Here is a 26,231-nt window from a genome sequence, read left to right as displayed (position 1 = left end):
CACTGCTCCCAGGCCAGCAGCTATACAGCCTCTCAAACCCATACTCATGCAAGCCAGTAAATTACCCCCTGCCCCAGAACCGCAGGCCAGCCAAAAATAACCCCCCACCTGCTAATCAGTGCTACCAACCCAGCAGTGTGTGCTCTGGTGCTGCCCTTATAGCAAACAGAAGCAGAGTTCCACTACAATTATTTGCTACAACTGTCACTAACTTTATTGGAAGCAGAGTTTTTGTGCAGTGCTGGAGCCTCTGGCCAGTAATTCATGGGTTTAACATAGGTGCCTATGGTGGCACCCAAATTCCTGGACTGCAAATTGCACTCAAATTCACTATTTCGCTGCAATAAAGACATCAGCACTATGTTTAAATACAATGCTTGTGTCTAATGTCAGCCAAAGCCTGGAACAGAGAGATGTGCATTGGAGCCAAATCCCTTTTAATTAAAAAGTTTAGCTTACACACCTTTTACTCAGAGCTTTCATATAAGTCTACTTCTGGACTCTGCTCAACTTTACAAATGGCATCAATGATGAAATCTCACATTCAGACATCTTTCCAATAGCTGCCAAGTTATGTATTAATTGTTCTATTCATTAGCAGCAGCGAGAAGGCTATAAGCACACTTAACTGCTGAGGGTAAGGGCCTATTTCCACTAGTGCTGCATCAGTTTTTCTGGATCCAGATTTCTGGATGTGGCTATAGCCTATAGAATATCATTGCATGTGAAACGGATTCATGATGCAGAAATGTCATCCATAATTTTTCTGCATCAGGAAAATCACGTTTAGTGGAAATGGGCTCATAGGCATTCATTGGAGTCAGTATTTTCTGCATCCAGAATCTGCCTGTAGTGGAAAAGACATCCTTATTTTGTATAAAAACCAGCTGAGGCATAGAGCTCTCACTCACTATTATACTACAATGTATATACTTTATTCAAAAAAACATGAAAATACTATTTACAAATAGAAATGGTAATAAACATGATACCTTGTATTTTGTTCTGCTTTAGTAAGACCTAATCCGAACCTAGATTGTATCTGGAAACAGTTATAGGCATCTTCAAGCACTCTAGATCAGTTGAAGGAGAGAAACATCACAAATCAAATCATTTAAAGACAATATGCACAAAAGCAAGGGATTTTCATCACAGCTAGGGGCGTAACAATAGCGTGGGCTAGGGGGCAAAGTCCTGTTGCAAGGTGAAGCAAAGAACAGTGGCAGCATCATACTTTATTTGCAAAAAAAAAAAGAGAGAGAGGGCGGGCACCATTGTGTATATACCATAAAACTTTTATTCTTAAGGTGGCCACTAATGTTCCAATTTCTAGCGAAAAATCTTTCGAGCGATCAGAAATTCTGATCAGACTAAAAATCGTTCACTACACCATCAACTAACCAATCATTGCTTCTTATCTATCACGACCACCAAGAAAATACAAATTTTTGTTCAACGAAAATTCATTCGGACGACATTTTTTTCACTCGTTCATAATCAATTGTGTCCACCAATGGAGATTATTTACAACCAATCCGATCAGAATTTCTGATCGCTCTAACGATTTTTCGCTAGAAATTGGACCGTTAGTGGCCAGCTTTAGGCAGATGGATTTGCCAGAGGAGGCCCCCAATGGGAAATGCTCCCCCCTACCTTACAGCTGTTTCACAACATCAGTTGCTTCATCAGAGGCATCACGGAGGGTGCAGGGAGGCCTCCATCGGGGGCCTCCTCTGGCAAATCCATCTGCCTAAGAATAAAAGTTTTATGGAATATACACATCGGTGCCCGCCCTTTCTCTCTTTTTTTTTTGCAATTTAATATGGACACTATATGCTTTGGCGGTGGCATGATGAACCAGTGCCAAAATCTTTAGCTTACCCAGCTTTCTGAAATTTCTTCTCTGAGTGTAACCAGACATACTTGATTTTCTGCACCCAAATACATCTAACCTGTCAAATTTAAAAAAAAAAAAAAAAAAACAGTAGTGAGCGAAAATGCCAATATTTTTTTTCACATGAATTTTTGCAATGTTAAATTTGATAAGTTTCTTACTTTTCACGTTTTCGTGGCACACATTTTCACGGTTAAAATATTGTTTTTCTATGTTTTTGCACTTTTCATGGCAAAATTATATTTTTTTGTATTTTCACGAAACCGTGAAAATACAAGCTTTTGTCATGAAGATTTTCTCGAAATTTAAAATGACTTTGGTGAACATTTGTAAGCAACACTGAACAAAACATAACTTAATAAATGTACAGCACAAACAAATGATTATTTGTTGTTGCAACATTTTAGAAAAGCACTAAATATAGAAATGCTTCTCAGTTTATGTTGATTGCCTTTATTATTTTAAGAATCAGTGACCCAATATGAGTATGCATATCACAAGTTTTGTCTCCACTCTCACTGGCGCATGGAAGGGGGTGTTCCGGGTGTCTGGAACCACCCCCTCGCACCTAGACCGGAAGTGCCTCCTGAATCTAAGCAGCGGCAGCCACTGAATGTTATAGTGCAGCTGCCGCCTGCTCATGTGTGTGCGCAGCAGGGGGGCCCGGGGCCCGCCAGCCGTGTGTGGGGGGAGCGCTGTCGCCCTCCCGATTGCGGGACCCCCCAGCCAGGTGTACAACTTCTTCCCCGCAGCCTGCATTCTCCCGGGAGGCAGAGCAGGGCTACGGCAAGATGGCTGCCGAAGCCCTGCTCTGGAGACTATTTGTGTCTCCATGACAGGGCTTCAGGAGCCATCTTGTCATAGCCCTGCACTCTGCCTGTCAGCGTGGGAGATGTGCTGCAGGAGGATCGTCGGGGAGCTGTGTGCCAGATGCCAGGAGAGGAGAAGACTTCTGTCAGGTAAGTGAATTTTTTTTTTTTTCACAGGTGCATTTTTTTTCTAGTGTCTGCTGCCCACATTATGATTCAGGTGTCTGCTGCCCACATTGTGATTTTCAGGTGTCTGATGCCCACATTACGATTTTCAGATGTCTGCTGCCCACATTACGATTTTAAGGTCACTGCTGCCCACATTGCGATTTTCAGGTGTCTGCTGCCCACATTACGATTTTCAAGTGTCTGCTGCCCACATTATCATTCAGGTGTCTGCTGCCCACATTGCGATTTTCTGCTGCCTGCTGCCCACATTACGATTTTCAGGTGTCTGCTGCCCACATTACGATTTTCAGGTGTCTGCTGCCCACATTACGATTTTCAGGTGTCTGCTGCCCACATTACGATTTTCAGGTGTCTGCTGCCCACATTACGATTTTCTGGTCACTGCTGCCCACATTGCGATTTTCAGGTGTCTGCTGCCCACATTACGTTTTTCAGGTGTCTGCTGCCCACATTGCGATTTTCAGGTGTCTGCTGGCCACATTATGATTTTCAGGTGTCTGCTGCCCACATTACGATTTTCAGGTGTCTGCTGCCCACAATACGATTTTCAGGTGTCTGCTGCCCACATTACAATTTTCTGGTCACTGCTGCCCACATTGCGATTTTCTGGTGCCTGATGCCCACTTTACGATTTTCTGGTAACTGCTGCCCACATTGCGATTTTCAGGTGTCTGCTGCACACAATGTGATTTTCAGGTGTCTGCTGCCCACATTACGATTTTCAGGTGTCTGCTGCCCACATTACAATTTTCTGGTCACTGCTGCCCACATTGGGATTTTCAGGTGTCTGCTGCCCAGTGCCCACATTACGATTTTCTGGTGCCTGCTGCCCACATTGTGATTTTCAGATGTCTACTGCCCACATTACGATTTTCTGGCGCCTGCTGCCCACATTGCGATTTTCTGGTGCCTGCTACCCACATTACGATTTTCTGGTGACTGCTACCCACATTACGATTTTCTGATGACTGCTGCCCACATTGCGATTTTCAGGTGTCTGCTGCCCACATTACGATTTTCTGGTCACTTCTGCCCACATTGTGATTTTCAGGTGTCTGCTGCCCACATTACGATTTTCTGGTGACTGCTGCCCACATTGTGATTTTCAGGTGTCTGCTGCCCACATTGCGATTTTCTGGTCACTGCTACCCACATTGCGATTTTCTGGTGCCTGCTGCCCACATTGCGATTTTCTGGTAACTGCTGCCCACATTGTGATTTTAAGGTGTCTGCTGCCCACATTATGATTTTCTGGTCACTGCTGCCGACATTGTGATTTTCAGGTGTCTGCTGCCAACATTATGATTCAGGTGTCTGCTGCCCACATTGCGATTTTCAGGTGTCTGCTGCCCACATTACGATTTTCAGGTCACTGCTGCCCACATTGCGATTTTCAGGTGTCTGCTGCCCACATTACGATTTTCAGGTGTCTGCTGCCCACATTATGATTCAGGTGTCTGCTGCCCACATTGCGATTTTCTGGTGCCTGCTGCCCACATTACGATTTTCAGGTGTCTGCTGCGCACATTACGATTTTCAGGTGTCTGCTGCCCACATTACGATTTTTTGGTCACTGCTGCCCACATTGCGATTTTCAGGTGTCTGCTGCCCACATTACGATTTTCAGGTGTCTGCTGCCCACATTGCGATTTTCTGGTGTCTGCTGCCCACATTACGATTTTCAGGTGTCTGCTGTCCACATTACGATTTTCAATTTACTGCTGCCCACATTGCAATTTTCAGGTGTCTGCTGCCCACATTATGATTTTCAGGTGTCTGCTGCCCACATTACGATTTTCTGGTAACTGCTGCCCACATTGCGATTTTCTGGTGTCTGCTGCACACATTGTGATTTTCAGGTGTCTGCTGCCCACATTGCGATTTTCTGGTGCCTGCTGCCCACATTACGATTTTCTGGTGACTGCTGCCCACATTGCGATTTTCAGGTGTCTGCTAGAGATGGGCCAAACGGTTCCAGGCGAACTTTGGGGGTTCGCGTTCGCCTGCATCAGGCAAACTTTTGCGGAAGTTCGATTCGCCCCATAATGCTGTATTGAGCAAAATTTTTAGCCTCCATTTCAATGTCAGCAGACATGTTATTGTCAAACACACTGCTAGAGAACGTGCCCACCCTCCCTTCAAGCTAGGTCCTTTATACCATTTGACTCAGTTGTCTGCCTACACTAATTAGTTATGGGACAGCTGCTACACACTCTGCTAGGGAGATTTTAATTGGCCTCCCACCTACCCTTCTATTTATTCCCTCCTCCCTCCTACCGGAGGGAGGAGGGTCTCTTCTGCCAGGGAATTATACTATTTTAAAAACCAGTATACATCATACCATAGCTGGGAATCAAACCCAGATCTCACTGTGTGGTGGGAACGTCACCCTAAGCACTGTACCACTACAGTAGTAAGTGAAGCTAGCCTAAAATGTACCATTTATGCTCAACGCAATAGAACCATTAGGTTGCTTAAAGGAGAACTGTAGTGAGAGGTATATAGAGGCTGCCATATTGATTTCCTTTTAAGCTATACCAGTTGCTTGGCAGCCCTGCTGATCTATTTGGCTGCAGTAATAATAATAATCCAAACATTTGTATAGCGCTTTTCTCCTGTCAGACTCAAAGCGCTCAAGAGCTGCAGCCACAGGGACGCGCTCAAGAGGCCACCCTGCAGTGTTAGGGAGTCTTGCCTTGAACTCCTTACTGAATAGGTACTTGACCTAGCCAGAATTCAAACCCTGGTCTCCCATGTCAAAGGCAGAGCCCTTAGCCAGTACACTATCCAGCCACTGTAGTGTGAATCACACCAGAAACAAGCATGCAGCTAATCTTGTCAGATCTTACAAAAATGTCAAACACCAGATCTGCTGCATGCTTGTTCAGGGTCTAGGGCTAAAAGTATTGGAGGCAGAGGATCTGCAGGATAGCCAGGTAACTGGTATTGCTTAAAAGGAAATCAATATGGTAGCCTCCATATACCTTTCACTACAGTTCTCCTTTAAAAGGAACCTTAAGGGCCCATTCACACTTGAGCGGGAATCGCACGATTCCCGCTCACGGCAAACCGCTAGCGGTTCTGCAAGAACCGCTACACAATGTAGCGAATGGCAGTGTTCTCACTGCCGCGGTTGCGGTTAGCGATAACCGCAACCGCGCTGCATGCAGCGGTTTGCCGGCGACAAGCGTTCCGCGCTTTGCGAACGGGATTAGCGTGCAAAGCAATTAGGCGTGGCTCCAGGTATTAGACCTTTTGAAGCATGTTTTCTATCATTTTTCCAGCTAATAGAATTTTTTAAAACTTTCAAAGTTCGCCTCCCCATTGAAATCTATTGCGGTTCGCGAACTTTTTCGCGAACCGAACCTTTCGTGGAAGTTCGCGAACAGGGTTCGCGAACCTAAAATCGGAGGTTCGGCCCATCTCTAGTGTCTGCTTCCCACATTACGATTTTCTGGTCACTGCTGCCCACATTACGATTTTCTGGTGACTGCTGCCCACATTGTGATATTCAGGTGTCTGCTGTCCACATTACGATTTTCTGGTCACTGCTGCCCACATTGCGATTTTCTGGTGCCTGCTTCCGACATTGCGATTTTCTGGTAACTGCTGGCCACATTGTGATTTTAAGGTATCTGCTGCCCACATTACGATTTTCTGGTCACTGCTGCCCACATTGTGATTTTCAGGTGTCTGCTGCCCACATTACGATTTTCTGGTGTCTGCTGCCCACATTGCGATTTTCTGGTGCCTGCTGCCCACATTGTGATTTTCTGGTGACTGCTGCCCACTTTACGATTATTTTCTGGTGACTCCTGCCCACATTGCAATTATTTTCTGATGACTGCTGGCTGCTGCCCACATTACGATTATTTTCTGATGGCTGCTGCCCACATTACGATTATTTTCTGATGACTGCTGCCCACATTACAATTTTTTTCTGGTGAATGCTGCCCACTTTACGAATATTTTATGGTGAAATGCTGCCCACTTTACGATTATTTTATAGGTAAATGCTGCTCAATTTATGATTAATTTCTAATGAAATGCTGCCCACTTTACGATTATTTTATGGTGAAGTGCTGCCCACTTTACGATCATTTTATGGTGAAGTGCTACCCTATTTACGATTCATTTCTGGTGAAACATTGCTGCATTAGGATTATTTTCTAGTGATACATTGCTGCATTAGGATTATTTTATAGTGAAACATTGCTGCATTAGGATTATTTTATAGTGAAACGCTGCCCCATTACGATTATTTGGTGCCTATGGGGAGGGCCCGTCCTCATTTTCGCAGGGGGACCAAGTGATTTCTAGTTACGCCCCTGGGGGAGGGTCTCTCTGACTGGCGGTATGAGAGCGGGGGTACTAGGGGGGCGGCGCAGAGATACATTACCTTTCTCGGCGGTGGTGATGGCGTCCCAGGTCTCCATGGCTAGTTGGCTACCTTTCATCCTGGCTCTAACGTGACGTCACCACGCCATCCAGCCACAGCGTCCACGCCCCCCCCCCCCCCCCCTGAAGGCCATTGGACATCAGAGTATGCGTCCATGGAGAGAGAAGTACTGCTGCTGGATGAGCTGGAGTCTGGATAAGGCAAGTGCAGCCAGGGCTCACTGAGAGGCAGGGTGGGGGGGGGATATTTGGAAGCCAGCCAGCCAGCCATTCCATGATCCACCATATGTGAGAGGGAGAGAGGGGGGGTTCATCTTGCTATATATACAGGGGGATCTGACTATATACACTGGCTATATGCAGGGGGATCTGACTATATACACTGGCTATATGCAGGGGGATCTGGCTATATACACTGGCTATATGCAGGGGGATCCGGCTATATACACTGGCTATATGCAGGGGGATCTGGCTATATACACTGGCTATATGCAGGGGGATCTGGCTATATACACTGGCTATATTCAGGGGGATCTGGCTATACACACTGGCTATATGCAGGGGGATCTGGCTATACACACTGGCTATATGCAGGTGGGTCTGGCTATATACACTGGCTATATGCAGGGGGATCTGACTATATACACTGGCTATATGCAGGGGGATCTGGCTATATACACTGGCCATATGCAGGGGGATCTGACTATATACACTGGCTATATGCAGGGGGATCTGGCTATATACACTGGCTATATGCAGGGGGATATGACTATATACACTGGCTATATGCAGGGGGATCTGGCTATATACACTGGCTATATGCAGGGGGATCTGGCTATATACACTGGCTATATGCAGGGGGATCTGGCTATATACACTGGCTATATTCAGGGGGATCTGGCTATACACACTGGCTATATGCAGGGGGATCTGGCTATACACACTGGCTATATGCAGGTGGATCTGGCTATACACACTGACTATATGCAGGGGGATCTGGCTATATACACTGGCTGTATGCAGGGGGATCTGGCTATATACACTGGCTATATGCAGGGGGAGGCATCTGGCTACATACAGTGGGTATATGGGTATATACAGGGGGGGATCTCTGGCTACATATACAGGGGATCTGACTATACACTGGCTATATATACAAGGGGGATCTGGCGAAATACAAGGGGGAATGTACTGAACGGGGAGTCATCTGGCTATATACTATAAATGGGGATCATGTGGTTACTTATCCTAACTGGGGGGGCTCATCTGGCTACCTGTGTGATAAATTGGGGTCATCTGGTCACCTATACTAAAGAGGGGTGGGTCATGTGGATTTTGTGGGCAAGCGCATGTGCGGTAGTGTGCGGCTTGCCAAAAGAGACCTATCAGGAATCCCCCCTTGAAAATCCTGGATTTGCCCCTGACTCTAACTTCACTGGCTGTTTGGCTCGTTGTATATTGCATGTGTATGACTCAATCAAAGGTTTAACTGCAATAATGGAAACCCACCCGATTCCTGGCAAACTTTTGATGGGTCCAAACTTTATTTAAGCTTTAGCCAAATAGGCTTTGGCAGAAAGAAGATGGACAGCAAGATATGCAGAGGCAGCAACAGCTATACCTACACTGATTTCTAAAGGGGCCCATACACCTAACGATTTTCCCGCCGATATACGGCCGATTCGATCACAGTGATCGAATTGGCTGTGAAATCGCTGCGCACACCGCTGACAGAACGATCGATTTCCGTCCGAAATTGATCGTACCCGTTGATTCCCGTCGATCCGTCCATGCGGAAGATTTTTCTCGATTGCCGGCGGGTCGGGAGTGCGTCGATAGTGGTGTTCGAATGCCCGATGACCAACGCAATACAGCGGGTATACATTACCTGTTCCGGCCGGCGCGAGTCCCCTGGTCCCCTGTCTTCTCTCCGCGCTGGGTTCCGGACCGGCTGCAGCTACACAGAACTTCATGTCCCGGCAGGAAGTTTAAGCAGTAGAGCGCCCTCTACTGTTTAAACTTCCCCTGGACAGGAAGTTCAGTAGCTGCAGGAATGGTCTGGAGCCCGGAGCGGAGAAGAAGACAGCGGGGACCAGGGGACTCGCACCGGCCGGAACAGGTAATGTATGCGGGGGGGAGGGTGGGGCGGCAGCAGCGGCAACTCCACATATTGTGATCGGTTTCAGGCTGAAATCGATTCACAATCTGTTTGCAGTAAAGGTGGCCATACGATCCCTCCCTCTCTGATCAGATTCGATCAGAGAGGGATTCATCTGTTGGTCGAATCTGATGGCAAATCGACCAGTGTATGGCCACCTTTATACTTCTCAACGTGGTTGCTCTGGAGGCTTTCTGTGGGAGAAGGGTCCCTGTACCAAAGGAAAGGATGGGAAGAAGGTTGGCCCACCACCCAATGCAGTTGCAGGGTTAATTTTCCCCAGTAAGTACATCTTTGGATTTAAACTTTTGAATTCAGAAGTTGACGTATAGTTGACTATAAGGATATATAGTAGAATGTAATCAATAATTCCAGAAAACTATTTCGAACCTTAAAGACAACCCATGCCCAAGCGTGAGTTTAGAAACACATAACACCTTGTTGGTAATCTTTGGAGGGTCCAGGAGTGGGAAGGAAGGCTGGGAGGATGTTTTGGGGGCTGAGCCTCATAAGGATCCACAGGCTTCCCTCTTCTTAGAAAAGTATGTGATTTTCTACCTGAGCTTTGGCTCGGGTACACTTAAAGTATCCCGGTTTCAGCAGCAGAAATGCTTGTTATAGCTCTATATTGCTGTATATTAGTATGTAACTGTAACAAATGGAGAGGCAGCTGCGGTGAACAGCACCGCCACCGCAGCTGCCTCCGTGCCCCTGCCCGTCCCTCCGGCGTCTAGGACGCCGAGGACGGGACTGTCATTTGCCCATAAGGTCGCTGTCTCGCGCGGGCGTGTGCACAGACAGGACCTTTATGCTGGGAGGAGGCTCGTCAGCTGGCCTGCTGGTCGGCTGACGTCAGAGGAGACTCACGGCGTCCCGGATTGGCTGATTGCAGGGGGCGTGCTTGTGAGGTCTCCTCTGCTTCTTAAGCCTCCGGGCTTCAGTTGCTCGGTGTCTGCTGTCGTGAATACTATGTTTTAGCGCTCAGACCTTAGACTAGTATCTGGTGTGCTTTGATCTGGGAGGAAACCAGGGATTTCACACAAGACTAGGATTATTGTTTATGATTGTTATTGATTACCTGTGTATGACTCTGGCTAAACTCTGACTTCGCATTTCGCTCACTGATTCTGTACTTCTGCCTATCTGCCTATAGTTTCTGAACCTCTGCCTGTTTACTAATACTCTTCTGCCTCACGATTCTGTACTGATACTTACCTCTCTGTTGCCGAACCTTGCCTGTCTGACCTCTCTACTCACCAGTGGGCCCTTGCCACTGGTGAGGTGTTCTATACCCACCAGCTCCACTGGTGAGGTGTTGCCTAGTGACTGATAGTACCTTCCCATCTCCTCTGGAAAGGTCTAGCCAAAACTATCCAAGTCACCTGTATACCTTTCCAGCTCCTCTGGAAAGGTCTAGCTTAGCTCTTCAGTACCTGTTTAACTAGTTCCTTGCCAGCTCCTCTGGTAAGGACTAGTCAGCCTATTTCTGTATTCTCCTAGTCAGACCTTTCCAGAACCTCTGGAAAAGGTCTGTGTGATTATTGGTCTGATTTGTTATTGGTCTCTTACCAGCTCCCCTGGTAAAGACCAGCAATACTATTTCCTATACTCTTTCTGTTAGTACCTTCTCCAGCTCCTCTGGGAAGGTTTGATCAAATCTATACAGTCAGTATACTGATAGTACCTTACCAGCTCCTCTGGTAAGGTCTCGCAAAACTATTAAAGTTACGGTTGCACCAAGCACTACTCACACAGTCTGTGTTAGCTGTGCTAGTATTGTTGGTGATTCTGCAGATCACCTAATAGTCTGGTGTGGTGTCTGCATTATTGGTGATGCTGCAGATCACCTAATAATCAGACATCTGAGTTATAACACCCAACCGTTACAGTAACCCTGCCCTCCCAGTGATGTCTAGCCTAGGCTAGGGTGCTATGCAGCCTCCTCCCCTAGAGGACTCAAGGAGATAATATGATGTTCCTGCTCCCTTCACAAAAGTAAAAAAGAAAACATTCCATAGTGATTCACCTTACCAGCAGTAAAGATGCTCAAATCTCTAATATATTTAAATGAGGCTGAGGTAAAATTTTAAAATGGGGAAACATAAATATACATATCACAATGATATTAATGATATTATTTAATAAGTTATATACAGTAATGTTACTTTACTCTTAAATAGAAACAGCCAGAGAACAGATATTTTTATAAGATAGTAATGGGAGAGGGCTTCTTCACAAAACTTCAGGTGGCTGTTAAATGTTGGTACAGCCTCACTCCTGGATTAAATGTCTTTGTAGTCCTGTGCAAGCACTTTGTGTCAGAGCATTGTTTACAAAACCAGTTCACCAATTACTAGGAATCATTTTTACAGCATCTCGATTTTCCTATCTGGTTTCAGTGGGTAGCACACTTTGTTTGTGCCTTATCTTATTTAACTAGTACATTTCCAGGGAACAGACCTCTTTTGAGTCATTGTTTTAGACAAACAATGCTGGGAAACTTCCCATGAATTCTGAATTAGGTATTTTATAGTGCACTCAAGTTTCTCAGCCAGCTTCGCAAACATTGCTACACTGGTAAATTTTTTCAAGTTGCAAAGTTGTGTTACATCAACAATTATATGAACTGCAATAAACACAAAAGGAAAATATCACAGATTTAATAGAAATAGTTTAGAGCAAGAACTGAAACCTTTTCGAACAGAAATGTAATAGGTACCGGTAATCACTGATCAAATCTGCTAGAAATCAATGTCGCAACCGATCCAATCAATTATTGATTTTTGATCGATCAAATTGATCAAATCAGAAAGTCATAGTATATGGAAGATATTGATCAATTGGCAGCGGGTGTCAGATTGATGGCTATAGCATTGGACTGCATCTAACAGTGCCACACTGCAGTTATGCTGGGCATACACGGCTCAATTTTGCCGCTCGATTCCACGCCCGATCATTTTCTTTTATCTACCGGTCGTTTTTCTTATCTTTTGCCATTGTCCTCCATGCAGAATCGAGCGTGGAAATGATCGGGCTGGAGATCGGACATGTCGGAAATTATCTATCGAGCCATCTAAATGGCTCAGAATCGAGCCGTGTATTCCCAGCATAAGATAGATGCAAAATTCTATTAGAAATCTATGCCTAGTACATGGTAGTAATAGATCCCTCTCAGATCAGATTTCATCTGACAGGGATCTATAAGATGGTCCAATCTGCTAACTGTCTATAAGTGCATGGCCACCCTGACTGTTCTTTTACCTCCAATCTCTTGAAACTGTTTCATTAACTGATATTTGTTGTCTTATAAGCAATAACGGTAAAAACCAAATGATTCACAGGACAACAGGGCAATCTTCTTTTAGTTTCTTAAAAGACACTTGCAAAATAGACTTGGTGTGTACAGGTACGTATGCATTTATCAGTTTAAAACTCCTTGCGGTATTGAGAAAAAAGTAATGTGCCACTTTACTCATTTGACCTAAGTTGTGTGGATTTGTAAAGGAGGCTTCCAGATTCCACAATAAGTGATCCCCTAGAGACTATTGCCACTTGGGGCAGTTACGCTACCTCCCTTAGCACTAGGTTAGGGTAATCCAGGTAAAAGGATGGAAGAGTCTCTGCCATCACCCCTCTTTCACCATCGGGTGACGCTGCACCACTGACACTATCATCTGATCCCCAATCACATGTAATAACATGTGATCAAAAGTCAGAAGAGGGTGTTGGAAGTGTATCACCGTGGGTCTATGAAGAGGAGAAACCAATCCAGTATAGGCAACTATGAGAGCTCCCAGCACCGCTCTGCATACCCTGCCAAACTGGGAAAGGCACACTTCCTCAGCTGCAGAAATAATTTGGCCCTGTAACCACATAAAGTTTTACTTTATGCGGCTGCTAAAAACCCTCTGCACTCAAACACTTTCAAAATAGATTGCATGAAAAAACACTGTACTGAATCCTTTTTAGAGACAGTTTAGTATAGATTGTTTCGCATGTAATCCCTTTTGGAAACAAATATCCTCCATTATTGCAACCGAATACTTATCCTCCATTTGTGCAACCGAACTTAAATTCTAGTTATTTTTATCATTACTAGAGTTCCCGCTTATTGTGAGTATTTGAGTGCAAAGGGTTAAATATTGTTTGTAAATTGACCACTCTTCTTAACACCTCCTTTCCCCTTTAAATCATGGGCCTTCAACAGGATGAGCAAAGGGGGCTAAATTTGCCACCTTGCCTATGGCCCTATTTCAAGACAATCCTTTGCTGCCCTCTTTAAGTACTGCACACATTTTTTCTCCTTAAAAAAATCCTTTAACATTTTGGTGAATTTTTTTTTTAATTTGGAGCATTTGTGAGGTTTAGTTCCTCTCCATGGACCAGAATACCACACCAAAATATCTCCCACATTGTCTTCAACAGTGTGTAACCTCCCTGGCGGTAAGCCCATGCTGCTGCGCAGGAGGATTTCTCAGGCCCTGCTGGGCCGATTTGCATAATCTTTTTTGTACATGCAGCTAGCACTTTGCTAGCTGCGTGTACCTCCCGATCGCCGCCGCTCTGCACCGCCCCCCCCAAGACCCCTTGCGCAGCCTGGCCTATCAGTGCCAGGCAGCGCTGAGGGGTGGATCGGGGCTCCCGATGCCATGGCGACGGGGGAAGCCAAACAGGAAAACCCGTTCTGAATGGTATTTCCTGTTTGCGCTGATGGCCGGAGGCGATCGGAGGGGGTGGGGGGATGCCACTGCACAGCAGCTATCATGTAGCTCACGCTAGGCTAGCTACATGATTAAAAAAAAAAATTTAAAGTCCTGCGCTGCCCCCTGGTTGTTTTAATAGACCACCAGGGAGGTTAACCACTTGGCCACTGAGGGGTTTTACACTTGAGCACCAGAGCAATTTTCACCTTTCAGCGCTCCTACCATTCATTCGTCTATAACTTTATTATTACTTATCGCAATGAAATGAACTATATCTTTTTTTTTTTCACCACCAATTAGACTTTCTTTAGGTGGGACATTATGCCAAGAATTATTTTATTCTAAATGTGTTTTAATGGGAAAATAGGAAAACATTTGGGAAAAAATCCTTATTTTTCAGTTTTCGACCATTATAGTTTTAAAATAATGCATCCTACTGTAATTAAAACCCATGAAATGTATTTGCCCATTTGTCCCGGTTATTACAACATTTAAATTAAGTCCCTATCACAATGTTTGGCACCAATATTTTATTTGGATATAAAGGTGCATTTTTTCAGTTTTGCGTTCATCCTAATTACAAGCCCATAGTTTATAAAGTAACAGTGTTATACCCTCTTGACATAAATATTTAAAGAGTTCAGTCCCTAAGGTAACTATTTATGTTTTTTTTTTGTTTTGTTTTTTTAATTACCAAAAAAATATGGGGAGTGTGGGAGGTAATGAGTTAATTTATAATGTAAAACTATGTATATGAAAAATGCTTTTGGGTATAGTTTTACTATTTGGCCACAAGATGGCCACAGTAACTTTTTGTGAATGCGTCCTGCAAAGTGTAGGAAGTACGCTTGCAGGAAGTTCAGGGAGGCTGGGAAACTTTTTTTTTTCCACAATGATCGCACTGCTTCTCATAGGAGCAGCCGATCATTGCTGGGGGGCTTAGATCAACGAACGGGAATGGCTATTCCCGTTCATTGATCTCTGTGCGAGCGCGTGGCGTGCACGAGCACCTGGAGCGTGCGTAGTGGCGGGAGGTGCGTATATCTCTGTCCCTGGTGGTTAAAGGTTGTGCAAAGGGACAGAGAAATACGCACCTGCGGTGGTCAAGTGGTGAAGTTTAGGAGTACCCAAATACAGAATTTTGAGGCAAATTTGGACAAAACTAAAATAAATCCACAAACCAGAAAGTGGTACCTGCTGTATTTGCATAAACTAATGTGTTACAGAATGGGTGAAGGTAGGTTCTGAACTACCTAAGCATAAACAGTCACAGAGCTTCAAAAATGAATCTTTTAAGATGTCCCAGTGTTAGGAACAAGGGTTTCCTCTTCTGCATGGCAATTAATGCAGCCACTGCTAGGAGGAGCTTACAAATGGCCAGAAATCATATAGTGAAATCCTCATGTGCCACAAAAGGTTGTGTGTGTCCTGTTTTTCTAAGTAAATCAATTATCATGATGTTTTCTCAACTGTGATTTTGTTAATCGGGTCCTTTATATATCTAGAGTTGCACACCGAATAAGTGACAATTACCTAAATGTAGGATTACATGAATGGCACTGGAGACCAGCTGTCTGGGAACTTTCCACACCCAGCCATTACAGTAAACTGCTTGCCTTGTACTTACTTACAAGAGGCAGGGCACAGTGTTTAATCTAGTAGGTAAAGCAATAAGTCAATGAAGGAAATTTAAAAATTACTGTGTGTTATGTAGGAAAATGTATGTATTGTATCAGGGATTAACACATTTACTTTTCGTTTACGTGCTGCAGCCAGGGTGGGATTTCTGAAAAAGCTTCTTAGGTCTTGGCTTATGGGGGATGCTGCACACTAGGGGAGCTGAAAATTTAAGATAGTGGCTGCTTCATGTTTAGGGGGGTAAAGTGCCAGTCTTATGTGAAATGACCCGCCTACATGATACTTGCTGGCAGTATAAGGTGGCCCTTGTGCCCCCTAATCTCCCAGATAGCATTAAAAGGTGGCTTTTTGTGCCACTCCCATATAGCGGTATTAGGTAGCCTTTGTTCCACATCCCTTTTTCCTTCACCACCCTAATAGCAGTATTAGGATGCCATTGTGCCCCCCCCCCCCCCCGCCCGATTAGGAGGACTTTATCCCCTTCCACCAGATAGCACTATTAGGTGGTGAAGGGGCAGCGAACGGGCACTCACATCACAGTGATCTCTGAGCTGCCTGTCATTTACAGAATGTGCCACTCACCAGGGAGTTTGCAATCTAATCCCTGCCATAACTGTCCTAAGAGGATCTTATAATGTAATCCCTGCCATCATGTCACTAACTGGTCTCAGAGGAGGCTATAATCTAATCGCTTTGGTGTTGGGGGGAAGTTTAGGATGCTGTTGTCAGTGATAGTGGGCCTTGGGCAGTAAAAAGTACAAATCCGGCTCTGCGATACACCAGCACCATCCGCACTCCCATAATGATGCCAGAGAGAAGTAGAAGTGCCTATATATATGCTAAATAGGATTAGAGAGCTTCTGTATGTGCTAAAGATGGTTATCAGCAGACAGGAAGGGGTGCACATGAAAAAGAGGCAGTGCTAAAAAAAAAGGAGGCGGTATATGGAAGAACGACATTGCTGTCATGGAAACAGGGGCATGCTGTACATACAATTGGCAATTTGCACATACTATTGAAACTTGAGGAGGAAATGGCACACTATAGTTTGTTTTGGGTAGGCAAAATAATAAATCCAGCCCTGTCTGAAGGAAGTCTTTGTCATAAAAATCTTCTGTCCACTTGCACATGCCCTCTACAAGGACACACACTCATTAATATCTGCAAGACTGTTCTATCTTTTCTAACATCAAGGCAACATCACACAACACAGATGAAATGCAGGAGCATAGCAACAGAAGCCTGCATAGCAAGTTCTGAGCACTGACCAAGAGCACTTTACTTCCTAATGATCAGCCATCCATGGTGATTTCAACTCCTAGGGCTTGATTCACAAAAGCGTGCTCAATGTTAGCACACAAGTGAAAAGCCCCTTAGCACGTGCAAACTGCCTCTTCACACACTAATATGCGCGTAAGAGTTTGAGCGCGCAAAGTTTTGCATGCAGCGCTTCGCGTGCAAAATCAGCTGCTTACTGTGCTAAGCGTACTTTGCATGCGAAGCGGCTAATTTTGCATGGGAACGCACAGCGCCATTCTCACATACCACGTAACGCCGTACACGCTCTAAAATAGCATGCAAACAGCATCAGTTTTGCAGTGCAAACTACTCAGCACCCTAGTTTGCACATGCAAAGCTTTTAGGCATGCTTACTGAGTTAGCACTGGTTAGTGAATCAAGCCCCTAGGCTGCTTCTTCAGCACTCCCGCATAGCAACAGAGCAGGTCACTAGTCACAAATAGTGAGGATCGTAATGTGCTAATTTTTAATAAAAGTTCACAATTACGATGACACGTAATTACAATTGAAATATTAAATTGATTTCACATAACCCACTCATAAATTTTGCATGTTTCGCGAATTTATGAATGTGGCAGTCATAAAATGATTTTTCACGTAAATTGCTAAATTATGTTCCCACATACCAGAATGGTTAGGGAATACTACTCCCCCCTCCTCCCTCCTCCCCTCTGCCTCTGAAATCAATGGCTAGTAACACCTCCTCCTTCTCCTGCCCAGACTGAGCTCCCATGAGCCCTTGCTACTGCCAAGGCTCTCTGAAAACCCGTGGGCATGGTTTATTTAGTTTATAGGGAATTAGAGTATTAAAACAAAAACAAAAAAAGTATTTGGCTTGAGCAATGCTCTATAAACAATAGGAAAGGAACACAATTATGCAATGAGTAAAAGTTCTCCTCGGATCCACTTTAAGTACATGGGTCTGATGGTCACTAACTGGAGAAACACAAAAAGTAATATTTTTAAATTATTAATATTAATAATTAACAAATATTTGGTACCTGATGCTCTTGAACTGTACTCATGAATGTGGCACTCCCTGCAAAACAAGTCTATAGCTGGAAAAAGTGTTATTCACCTCTCCAGTAAAGCCCTTTTAATACTGACCTACCGCTTTCTTCTTAACCTTGTCTATTGCAGTGAAGATCCAACACTATCTTCTTCTAATACAGTCCCTAGTATTGCACACTTCCAGCACTTGGCTCAATAATAAGGTAGTACATGTTATCTCTGCGCCAGGCAGTTCGGCGTAGGGTGAGCCAAAAGACAGCTCTCCCTGCTGCTGCTAAACTGTTGGTGTTAAATACTATTCACCCTCCAAGTTGTAGCAACTCGAAAGGGAGATGTAATTTGGGGTCTGAAGACCGCCGGAACCCCAAATTACTGGTGCATTGCTGCTATGACTGCACCCAGCTTTAGCGCTCCGCTCAGCACTCAGTGAGAGGCGCCAAAATTAACTGTTTTGATAATAAGGTATGTGGGTGCCTTTGTTTGACAAGGCTCACATACTAGTGCTATAACCAGAAAGAATGGAACATGTGGGAATCGCTTACTGTCTGCTGTACAGGCATTGACTACAAACTTCAACAGTGAACAGGTAGAAGGTTAGTTGGATACAAAGAAGAGAATTAGTGCTGCTCGGATACCCCTTTTCAAAATCCGAATGGATTCGGATCAGGATACCCAGATATCCGGATCCGGATCGGATATCCGAATGCAAAGTTAGAATCGGATATCCAGACCCAGTATCCGGGATATCCGGGCAGATTCGGATATCCGGATAGAAAAATGGAAGTGGCCTTTAAATTGCTTCTAAAACATTTTTTTAGGGTAAATGAGGCATGTAGCATCATGTTTTTTTTAGAGGGAAACACTAATTGATTATGTGGAGACTTAAAATCCCCCTCCCCCCCCCCCCCCCAAAAAAAGGCTATAAATTAACATTAGGACTAGGTTCCAGACAGCGGTCGTGCAGCCAACATTGTGTCCAAAGTCCAACCGCACAACTGGGACATGACAGTTTTCAAGCCGGACACCTCCAAAAAATTAAGCAGCAATTGTGTTTTGGGTTAAATATAGGTGGTATCAGTGGCCTTTGGCAACCTGGTGGTGGGAGCAGCACAGGTATCAGGAGCAGGGCAAAGCAGCAGCAGCAAGTGTAACGTGTGCCAGGAGCATGCCGGACGTGGCACTTGGCAGTGGCATGTGGCACTTGGCATGTGGCACAGGGCACTTGGCATGTGGCACGTGGCACTTGGCATGTGGCACTTGGCACGTGGCACTTGGTACTTGGCACATGGCACTTGGCATATACCAAGTGCCACGTGCCAAGTGCCACATGCCATGCCAAGTGCCACGTGCCACGTGGCACATGTACGTGGCACGTAGCGTTGGTGGTACCACGGCTGTAAAAAAATTGTGAACCAGGCGGCTTAGTTAGTAATAGTTAATCAGGAGGAGCCAGGAGGTTGTGGTGGTGGTGGTAAAGGGTGGTAAGGCAGGCATAGTGATTCCCAGCCACTTCATGTCCACCTTTTGCCAACAACAGGGATAGAGTCGCCCAACAGTGTCTGGCAACGTTTTTTCCTTGCACGGGAAGCAATGGAGGGAGCAGAGGAGGCCACTGAGGACGGGCTGCCTGAACGGGCCTCAGTGTTGGCAGCAGTGGCAGAGGGGGTTCTGGTGCTCCAGCTTGCTTCAGCCACATGATGTGGGGTACTTGTACTTTATTAAAATTGGGGTTGGACTTTAAAGCAAATCAGCATGGAGTGACAGTCAGACAGCAGAGGAGAAGACACTAGTGCACACTAACTGTCACACTGGCACTTCTCAGCAGCACAGCAGTTCTGTAGTAAGCTAACACAGTAGTACTACTCTAACAACTAACTAGCACTGACTGCAGTACTAACTACACAATAACACAGTAATCATATTCCCTAACCTATACTGTAGCTAAGGCTAATATCAGGCCAGCAGCTGGCCTGGTCTGTGCATAGCACACACACACAGACACAGGGCAGGACCTAGCAGCTGCTGCAGCAAGCCTGCAGCACACACTCTGACTGTCACTGAATGAAATCAAGCTAGCTACCTAATAAAACAATAGAACAATAGTGTAGTGATAGTGAAGGTGTTAATCACTGAACAGCTTTAGGTTTATCACTGTATACAGTGCTAGGCCAGCAGCACTGGAGCATGTCTCTCAGTGAGCAGACACCAGCAAGGACGAGATTTCTCATCATGGCACCCCTCCTTAATACACAGGGGGGGCTGGCCAGGGTTCCCTTCTGTGATTGGGTGCTAGGGCTTAGGCTGGGAGCCCTCTGATTGGCTCAATGAGGTCAGGAGGCGCTGGCCAGGGTTCCCTTCTGTGATTGGTTGCTAGGGCTTCTACTGGGAGCCCTTTGATTGGCTCAGTGACATCATGGACGTCATTCTCCTCCATAGTTACAGACAGTACCCGGATCTGGATATCCGACCGGATATCCGAATTCCTATCCGGATACCGCTGCAAATCCTGGTACAGCATTCCGGATTTGGCCCAGGTATCCAGAATCTGAATCCGAGTCAGATAGTGGAAAAAGTTTGGATTATCCGGGTAATTCGGATATCCGGAATCCGGATGAGCACCATTGAAGAGAATCAGCAGGGACCAAAAGTAGATATCCTGGGGAGGCAAGGATCACCTTTTTTACCACAAATATTTGTGAATCTCTATCTAAAGATGGGTTTGAATTTATTTCTGCTTTAAGTGGTTAATAAGTGCAAATGTTATATTATGGACAATTAAAAAAAATATACAATTATTATAAATACCTTCATTCCTGGCATGATGAGTGATTTGTAGACAATACAGTTGTTATCTTCTGTGATCGTGTTAGCTTCTGTAAGATGAGTCCATTGAACATTTTTTCGGCAACACTGTTTAAATTCATCCTGTTGATGGAAAGTAGTATACAATATGTACTTAGCGAAACATATTCAAAAAAGGGGAAAAAAAACACAGGCGATCTCCAGGTAAAGTTAGGAAAATTTCGCAAAGATAATTTTGTATGTTTTCACACTGAGAATTTTTTTTAAATGGTACAAATTTGCATTTATAAAAGTACATTTATTCCAAAGTTATCTGGAAAGTCCCTGAACATGTTAGTATACCTGATATGGCAATCAACTGTGCAACACTTGTGTAAAGCCTTTTTTCACATTTAAAAATTTTGCATTAGAGAATTTATTTATGTACATACTGGCTTGGAACCTATATTCCTGAAGATACTGTATTGGAATTTGATTATTTAGATTATTTAGTTATTTTTTTTTTATAACATTGATAGTAAAAATATTTTTCTTTTTAACCCTTTTTTGGGACTAGGCAAGGGAAAGTAATGTGCCCCATACTGGTTCACTCTTGGGAGGCAGATATTATTATAGTACCACTTTGAGTACCTCCAGGATCAAGAATTTACTCTCATTATTTCCAGAGGGTTGACAACCATGTGCCTCTCTGAGGACTCATTTCCATGGGGAGTTGAACTGTGTGCTCAGCAAGCCATTACTAGGCAGCAGTGAGCAGTTACTAGGCAGCAGCAAGCAATTGCCAGGCAACAGCAAGCAGTTGTGAGAGTTTGAGAGGCTTTTCACTGCCTATCAACTTCTCTTGGTAATAAGGCCTGACTCTGCCACAGGTGAACTCACTGTCCATTGGTTTAATTCATAATAAAATCTCAGGGATTTTTATGCCAATGAACCTGTCCATCAATTGCACAGGTCTGGTCTAAAATAAGTTGTAGCCTAGATCTATTACTTACCATCCAGCACAACATGTTTTGACTGCTTTTGCACCGGGCAATGTCATTATGAAGAACTAAAACATAATACAGGCTGTCAGAAATTACTTACTGTTGCCATAAGTAACACAACGTCAGCATCCTCCAGAGTACATTGTGTGCAACAAGTCCAAACACTCCACTCAGGCTTCCAGTAAAACAGAAGCCAAAGTAATCCTAAAGAAAATATGTATCCTGCTAAGCATAGTACAGTCCTCCATTGCACTTTTCTGTATCCAAATATTTCCTGTAAAATGAAAAAAAAAAAAAAAAAAAAAAAAAAACAGATTAATACTACTAAAACTTTCATGTAAATATACCAACACATTCAGCTAACACATCTTAAAATAAAAAATACAAAAGGTATAAATTACTTTTGTCCACAAATTAATTGAGTAATGCCCATTACTTAATTCAGCAATGCTAAATGACTTTCTCTTTAAAGTGACCCAGCAGCAAACATGCCACAGTGGTTGGTAAGGATACACAGTGTTACCATCCTCCGTACAGGGCTTATTTGGAAAAATACGTTTATGGTGATCTCTGGTTGGCACTCTGCAGTTAGGACTTGATAGAACTGGATTTAGTAGTAGACTATTAGTAATTTCACTGATATTCTACTAGCAGCTATTCCTAGTGCTCAAATTACCAGGGTGCCCTTTTTACATGTATGCTTACCCCACTGACATCACCCTGCACCACACATGCATTGAAGAAGAAGCCATGCTTCACATGTATAGGCATGTGGAGTATGGCCAACCTCATGAAGTTCCATGGCGCACCAGCCTGATCCTATCTCTGAAATTCTTTTCTCATATCAAAACAGATAGGAGTGTGACCACATGGCACATTTTTACACTCTATTTCCACCCACATGACCACATGACAATAAGCCAGACTTTTTTTGGGGGGGGGGGGGGGGAGGGGAGGGGTATTTGCTATTCTGGGTTTTGAAATTGAAATTCATTTAGGTGTGAAAGGGGTCTTAGGCTGCAGAACTGCGAAGCCACATAGCACTTGATATTGGTGTGGCTATAGCTGCAATAATATAGCGTAGCTGTAATTCCAATGACAGCGGCAGCCAGACCCTAGATTGCATGTCCTCCTGGAGTTGCTATGACTCGAGGGGGAATAGTATTTTACACTGCTGGGAATTTCAATGGCAGCAAAGTGAGCCATGCGCCCAACTTTCCGGTGGTGCACTAATGCATACACGCAAAACTGACCAAACAGGGTCTTTATCTGGCTGATAAAACTATTTCATGTAAATGGCCAAATGTAAATAAAAGCATACTAAAATTATATTTAAAACTTATTGTTAAATATCAGGAACAACACATTTGGACTTGGTATACTCTTACTGTATTTAAGCAGGCATCTAAGGGCACGTGTAGAGGTATAAATAACTACATTGAAGTGAGGTCACTTAAAGGAAACTAGAGCTGACTTAAAAGGATGATTTGATACTCACCTGCGGCTTCCTCCAGCAGCATAAACCCATGTGAGTCCCACGCCGTCCTCCCATGGTCTGCTGTTCAGCCGCAATCAGCCCTTTTAATAGGCTCAGTTACGTGAGGTCCGCGTATGTGCAGTAGACTCTGACTGGACGCGGCTGAACATATTACCAGGGCTGATCGCGGCTGAATGGCAGACCGTGGGAGGACGGCGTGGGACTCATGGGTTTAGGCTACAGACGGAAGTGGTGGGGTAGTATCAAATCTTCGTTTTAGGTCAGCTCTGGTACAGTTTAAGGTCACCAGACCGTTGTCATCCAAAATGAATGAGGAACAACATGTTGCCCAAGAATCATCAGTAAAAAAAGAGCCACAATGATGCAAAAAGACATCAGCAGACATTGATTATTGTCCATGTAGACATCCATCCTGGCAGATCCATTTGGATGATGCTGGGAATCGGTGTTTGTCAGTTGAAAACACATGTATTGGAGGATGATAAATGATCGCTCCATTCAAAACCCTTATATATGGCTACTGGCTAGTTACATACTTTTGGATCCTCAGTTTTGAGCTTGAACAGTCCAATGATAAGACCGTCATTGTGCCATCGATGAATTCAAATTTACCATGTCACTGTTAGACACCATTTAGTTGTTGCAATGTTGTCAGGGATTGTTAGTTTGGTAATATTGGGGGTCTAGTGTGTGTACTGTACATAGCTTTTGGCCTAAAGACCCACAGACACTTGAAATTAAGGTCACCTAAAATGATTATTCCATATCATTTTGGTTACATTTTCCAAGTATGTGTCTCAATGTCTACTGACAAATTGGTCAGGCATGATCAGACATGCTGGAAAACTAGATTCATCCAACATCTAAGCTGAGCACCATTCCAAGTGTGATTAGTCAGTCCTCTTGATGGGGTGGTGGTTCAGCTAGTAGATAAGAAAACCGGGAAGGGGGGAGGGGGTCATTCTGGTATTTAAATCAAACAGCAAAATAATGGATAAACTATGGTTCAAAGGCTGATTTTCAGTAGAAATATCAACTATCAATTACATACATATGTTTTGTGGCATACATGCCCACTTAAGCCTGGTACACACTCTCATACACTCATTTATGATTGGACAATCAGTGACCAATTTTACCACCTTCATGTAGTATGAGGGCTTATTTACACAATTTATTCATCGTATTCAACATCTGTTGACCCTCGTACTGCCTGGAGGTGGTGATAATCAGTGATTGGCCAATCATAATTGAAAGTGTGTACCAGGCTTAAGGGTACATACACACACCCAATATTTATTGGCATCCAATGGCCAAGTTTTTCCATTTCCATGTAGTGTGAGGGCCAACAGTTTTTGAATACTATGAACAGATTGTGTAGGTAAGCTCCCATACTACATGGAGATGGAAAAATTGGTCAATCATTGACCAATTAAAATTGGATGTGTATTTTCACCCTTATTCAGGTCAATCACAAAAGTCAAACAGAATGAAGATGCACAGCTAGGTGTCTATAATGATGAGATTTTTGTGGGACCTTAATTCTAATCCTAGGTGTCAGTGTGGGAAAAAATTCGGTTTTTGTTCTCGTTTTTTGTTTTATATATAGGAATTCGGCATGCAACATGTGGGAAACTTCCAAAGGGAGGATTCACACTCGTTTGCATGGAAAATATATAAAAAAAAATTTTTTGCGCAGAAATGTTTGAACACTATACAGGTGAAACTCGAAAAATTAGAAAATTAGAATATTGTGCAAAGGTCCATTTATTTCAGTAATTCAAGTTAAATGTTGAATTATGGCTTAAAGCTTATGAAAATCCCAAAATTAAAATTTCAGACCATTAGAATATTGTGAAAATGTTCATGTGCGGCTATGGGCACGCAGGGTGTCTCCACAGCCGCCTCAGTTCCCTGCTCGGAGGTTTTTTCCGTTCCACCGGCGTCTAGCACGCCGGTGACAGAATTGTCATTAGCACATAGGGTTGCTATATCGCGCGGCCGCGCGCGTAGACAGGACCTTTATGCTGGGAGGAGGCGCGTCAGCTAACCCGCTGGTCGGCTGACGTCAGAGGGGACTCATGCCGCTCAGGATTGGCTGATTGGTAGTGGGTGCGGCTGTGGGGTCTCCTCTGCTTCAAAAGCCTTCAGTCTTCAGTCGCAACCTGTCTGCTGTTGCGAATACATACGTGTTAGCGCTCAGACCTTAGACTAGTATCCGGTGTGCTTTGATCTGGGAGGAAACCAGGGATTTCACACAAGACTAGGACTATTGCTTTATTGTATATTATTGATATTCTGTGTATGACTCTGGCTTATCTCTGACTCTGCTATTGCTTTACGTTTCTGTACTTCTGCCCATCTGATCTAGTTGCTGGACCTCTGCCTGAATACCTACTACTCTTTTGCTTACTGATTCTGTACTGTACCTACCTCTCAGTTGCCGAACCTAGCCTGTCTGACCTCTCTGCTCACCAGTGGGCCCTTGCCACTGGTGAGGTGATCTTCTGATAGTACCCACCAGCTCAAGGGCGCCATAGTCATTTTGTCACTCCAGGTGAGAAAACCTGTGGCGCACCCCCCCACACACACACACACTGATAAAACGCAGATATAGTGTCTCCCACACATCAAATGCACACATCAAACGCAGATACATGTCCCCCAAACATCAAACGCAGAAACCATGTCCCTCTACACATCAAAAACAGATACCATGTCTGAAGCGGGGGGGTGGGGGGGTTCCACACTTGTCACTTCGTCACTTCTGACTGGGTGGCCCAGCAGCAGTGGAGGACTGAGACATTTTGGACTGGGTGGAAAACCAAACCTAAAGGGTCCAGAGGCTC

At 44.3% G+C, this 26,231-nt stretch overlaps 1 protein-coding gene across 2 annotated transcripts in view; it reads right to left on the bottom strand.

Moving 5' to 3' along the window:
• Window positions 1-26,231, bottom strand: part of LOC137571674 (probable cation-transporting ATPase 13A4) — a 131,479-nt gene that overhangs the window by 81,452 nt on the left and 23,796 nt on the right. For both annotated transcript variants that reach the window (XM_068281171.1, XM_068281172.1), the window contains exons 2-5: window positions 21,985-22,158; window positions 20,905-21,024; window positions 1,882-1,952; window positions 993-1,073 (exon numbers count right to left, since the gene is read on the bottom strand). In XM_068281171.1, the coding sequence (XP_068137272.1) occupies window positions 993-1,073; window positions 1,882-1,952; window positions 20,905-21,024; window positions 21,985-22,158 (446 nt within the window). The remainder of the gene's footprint in view (window positions 1-992; window positions 1,074-1,881; window positions 1,953-20,904; window positions 21,025-21,984; window positions 22,159-26,231) is intronic.

Source organism: Hyperolius riggenbachi, chromosome 4 (genome assembly GCF_040937935.1).
Source record: "Hyperolius riggenbachi isolate aHypRig1 chromosome 4, aHypRig1.pri, whole genome shotgun sequence".
NCBI lineage: Eukaryota > Metazoa > Chordata > Amphibia > Anura > Hyperoliidae > Hyperolius > Hyperolius riggenbachi.
The sequence above is the reverse complement of the archived record's forward strand: the minus strand, read 5'-3'. Positions and strand labels throughout refer to the sequence as shown.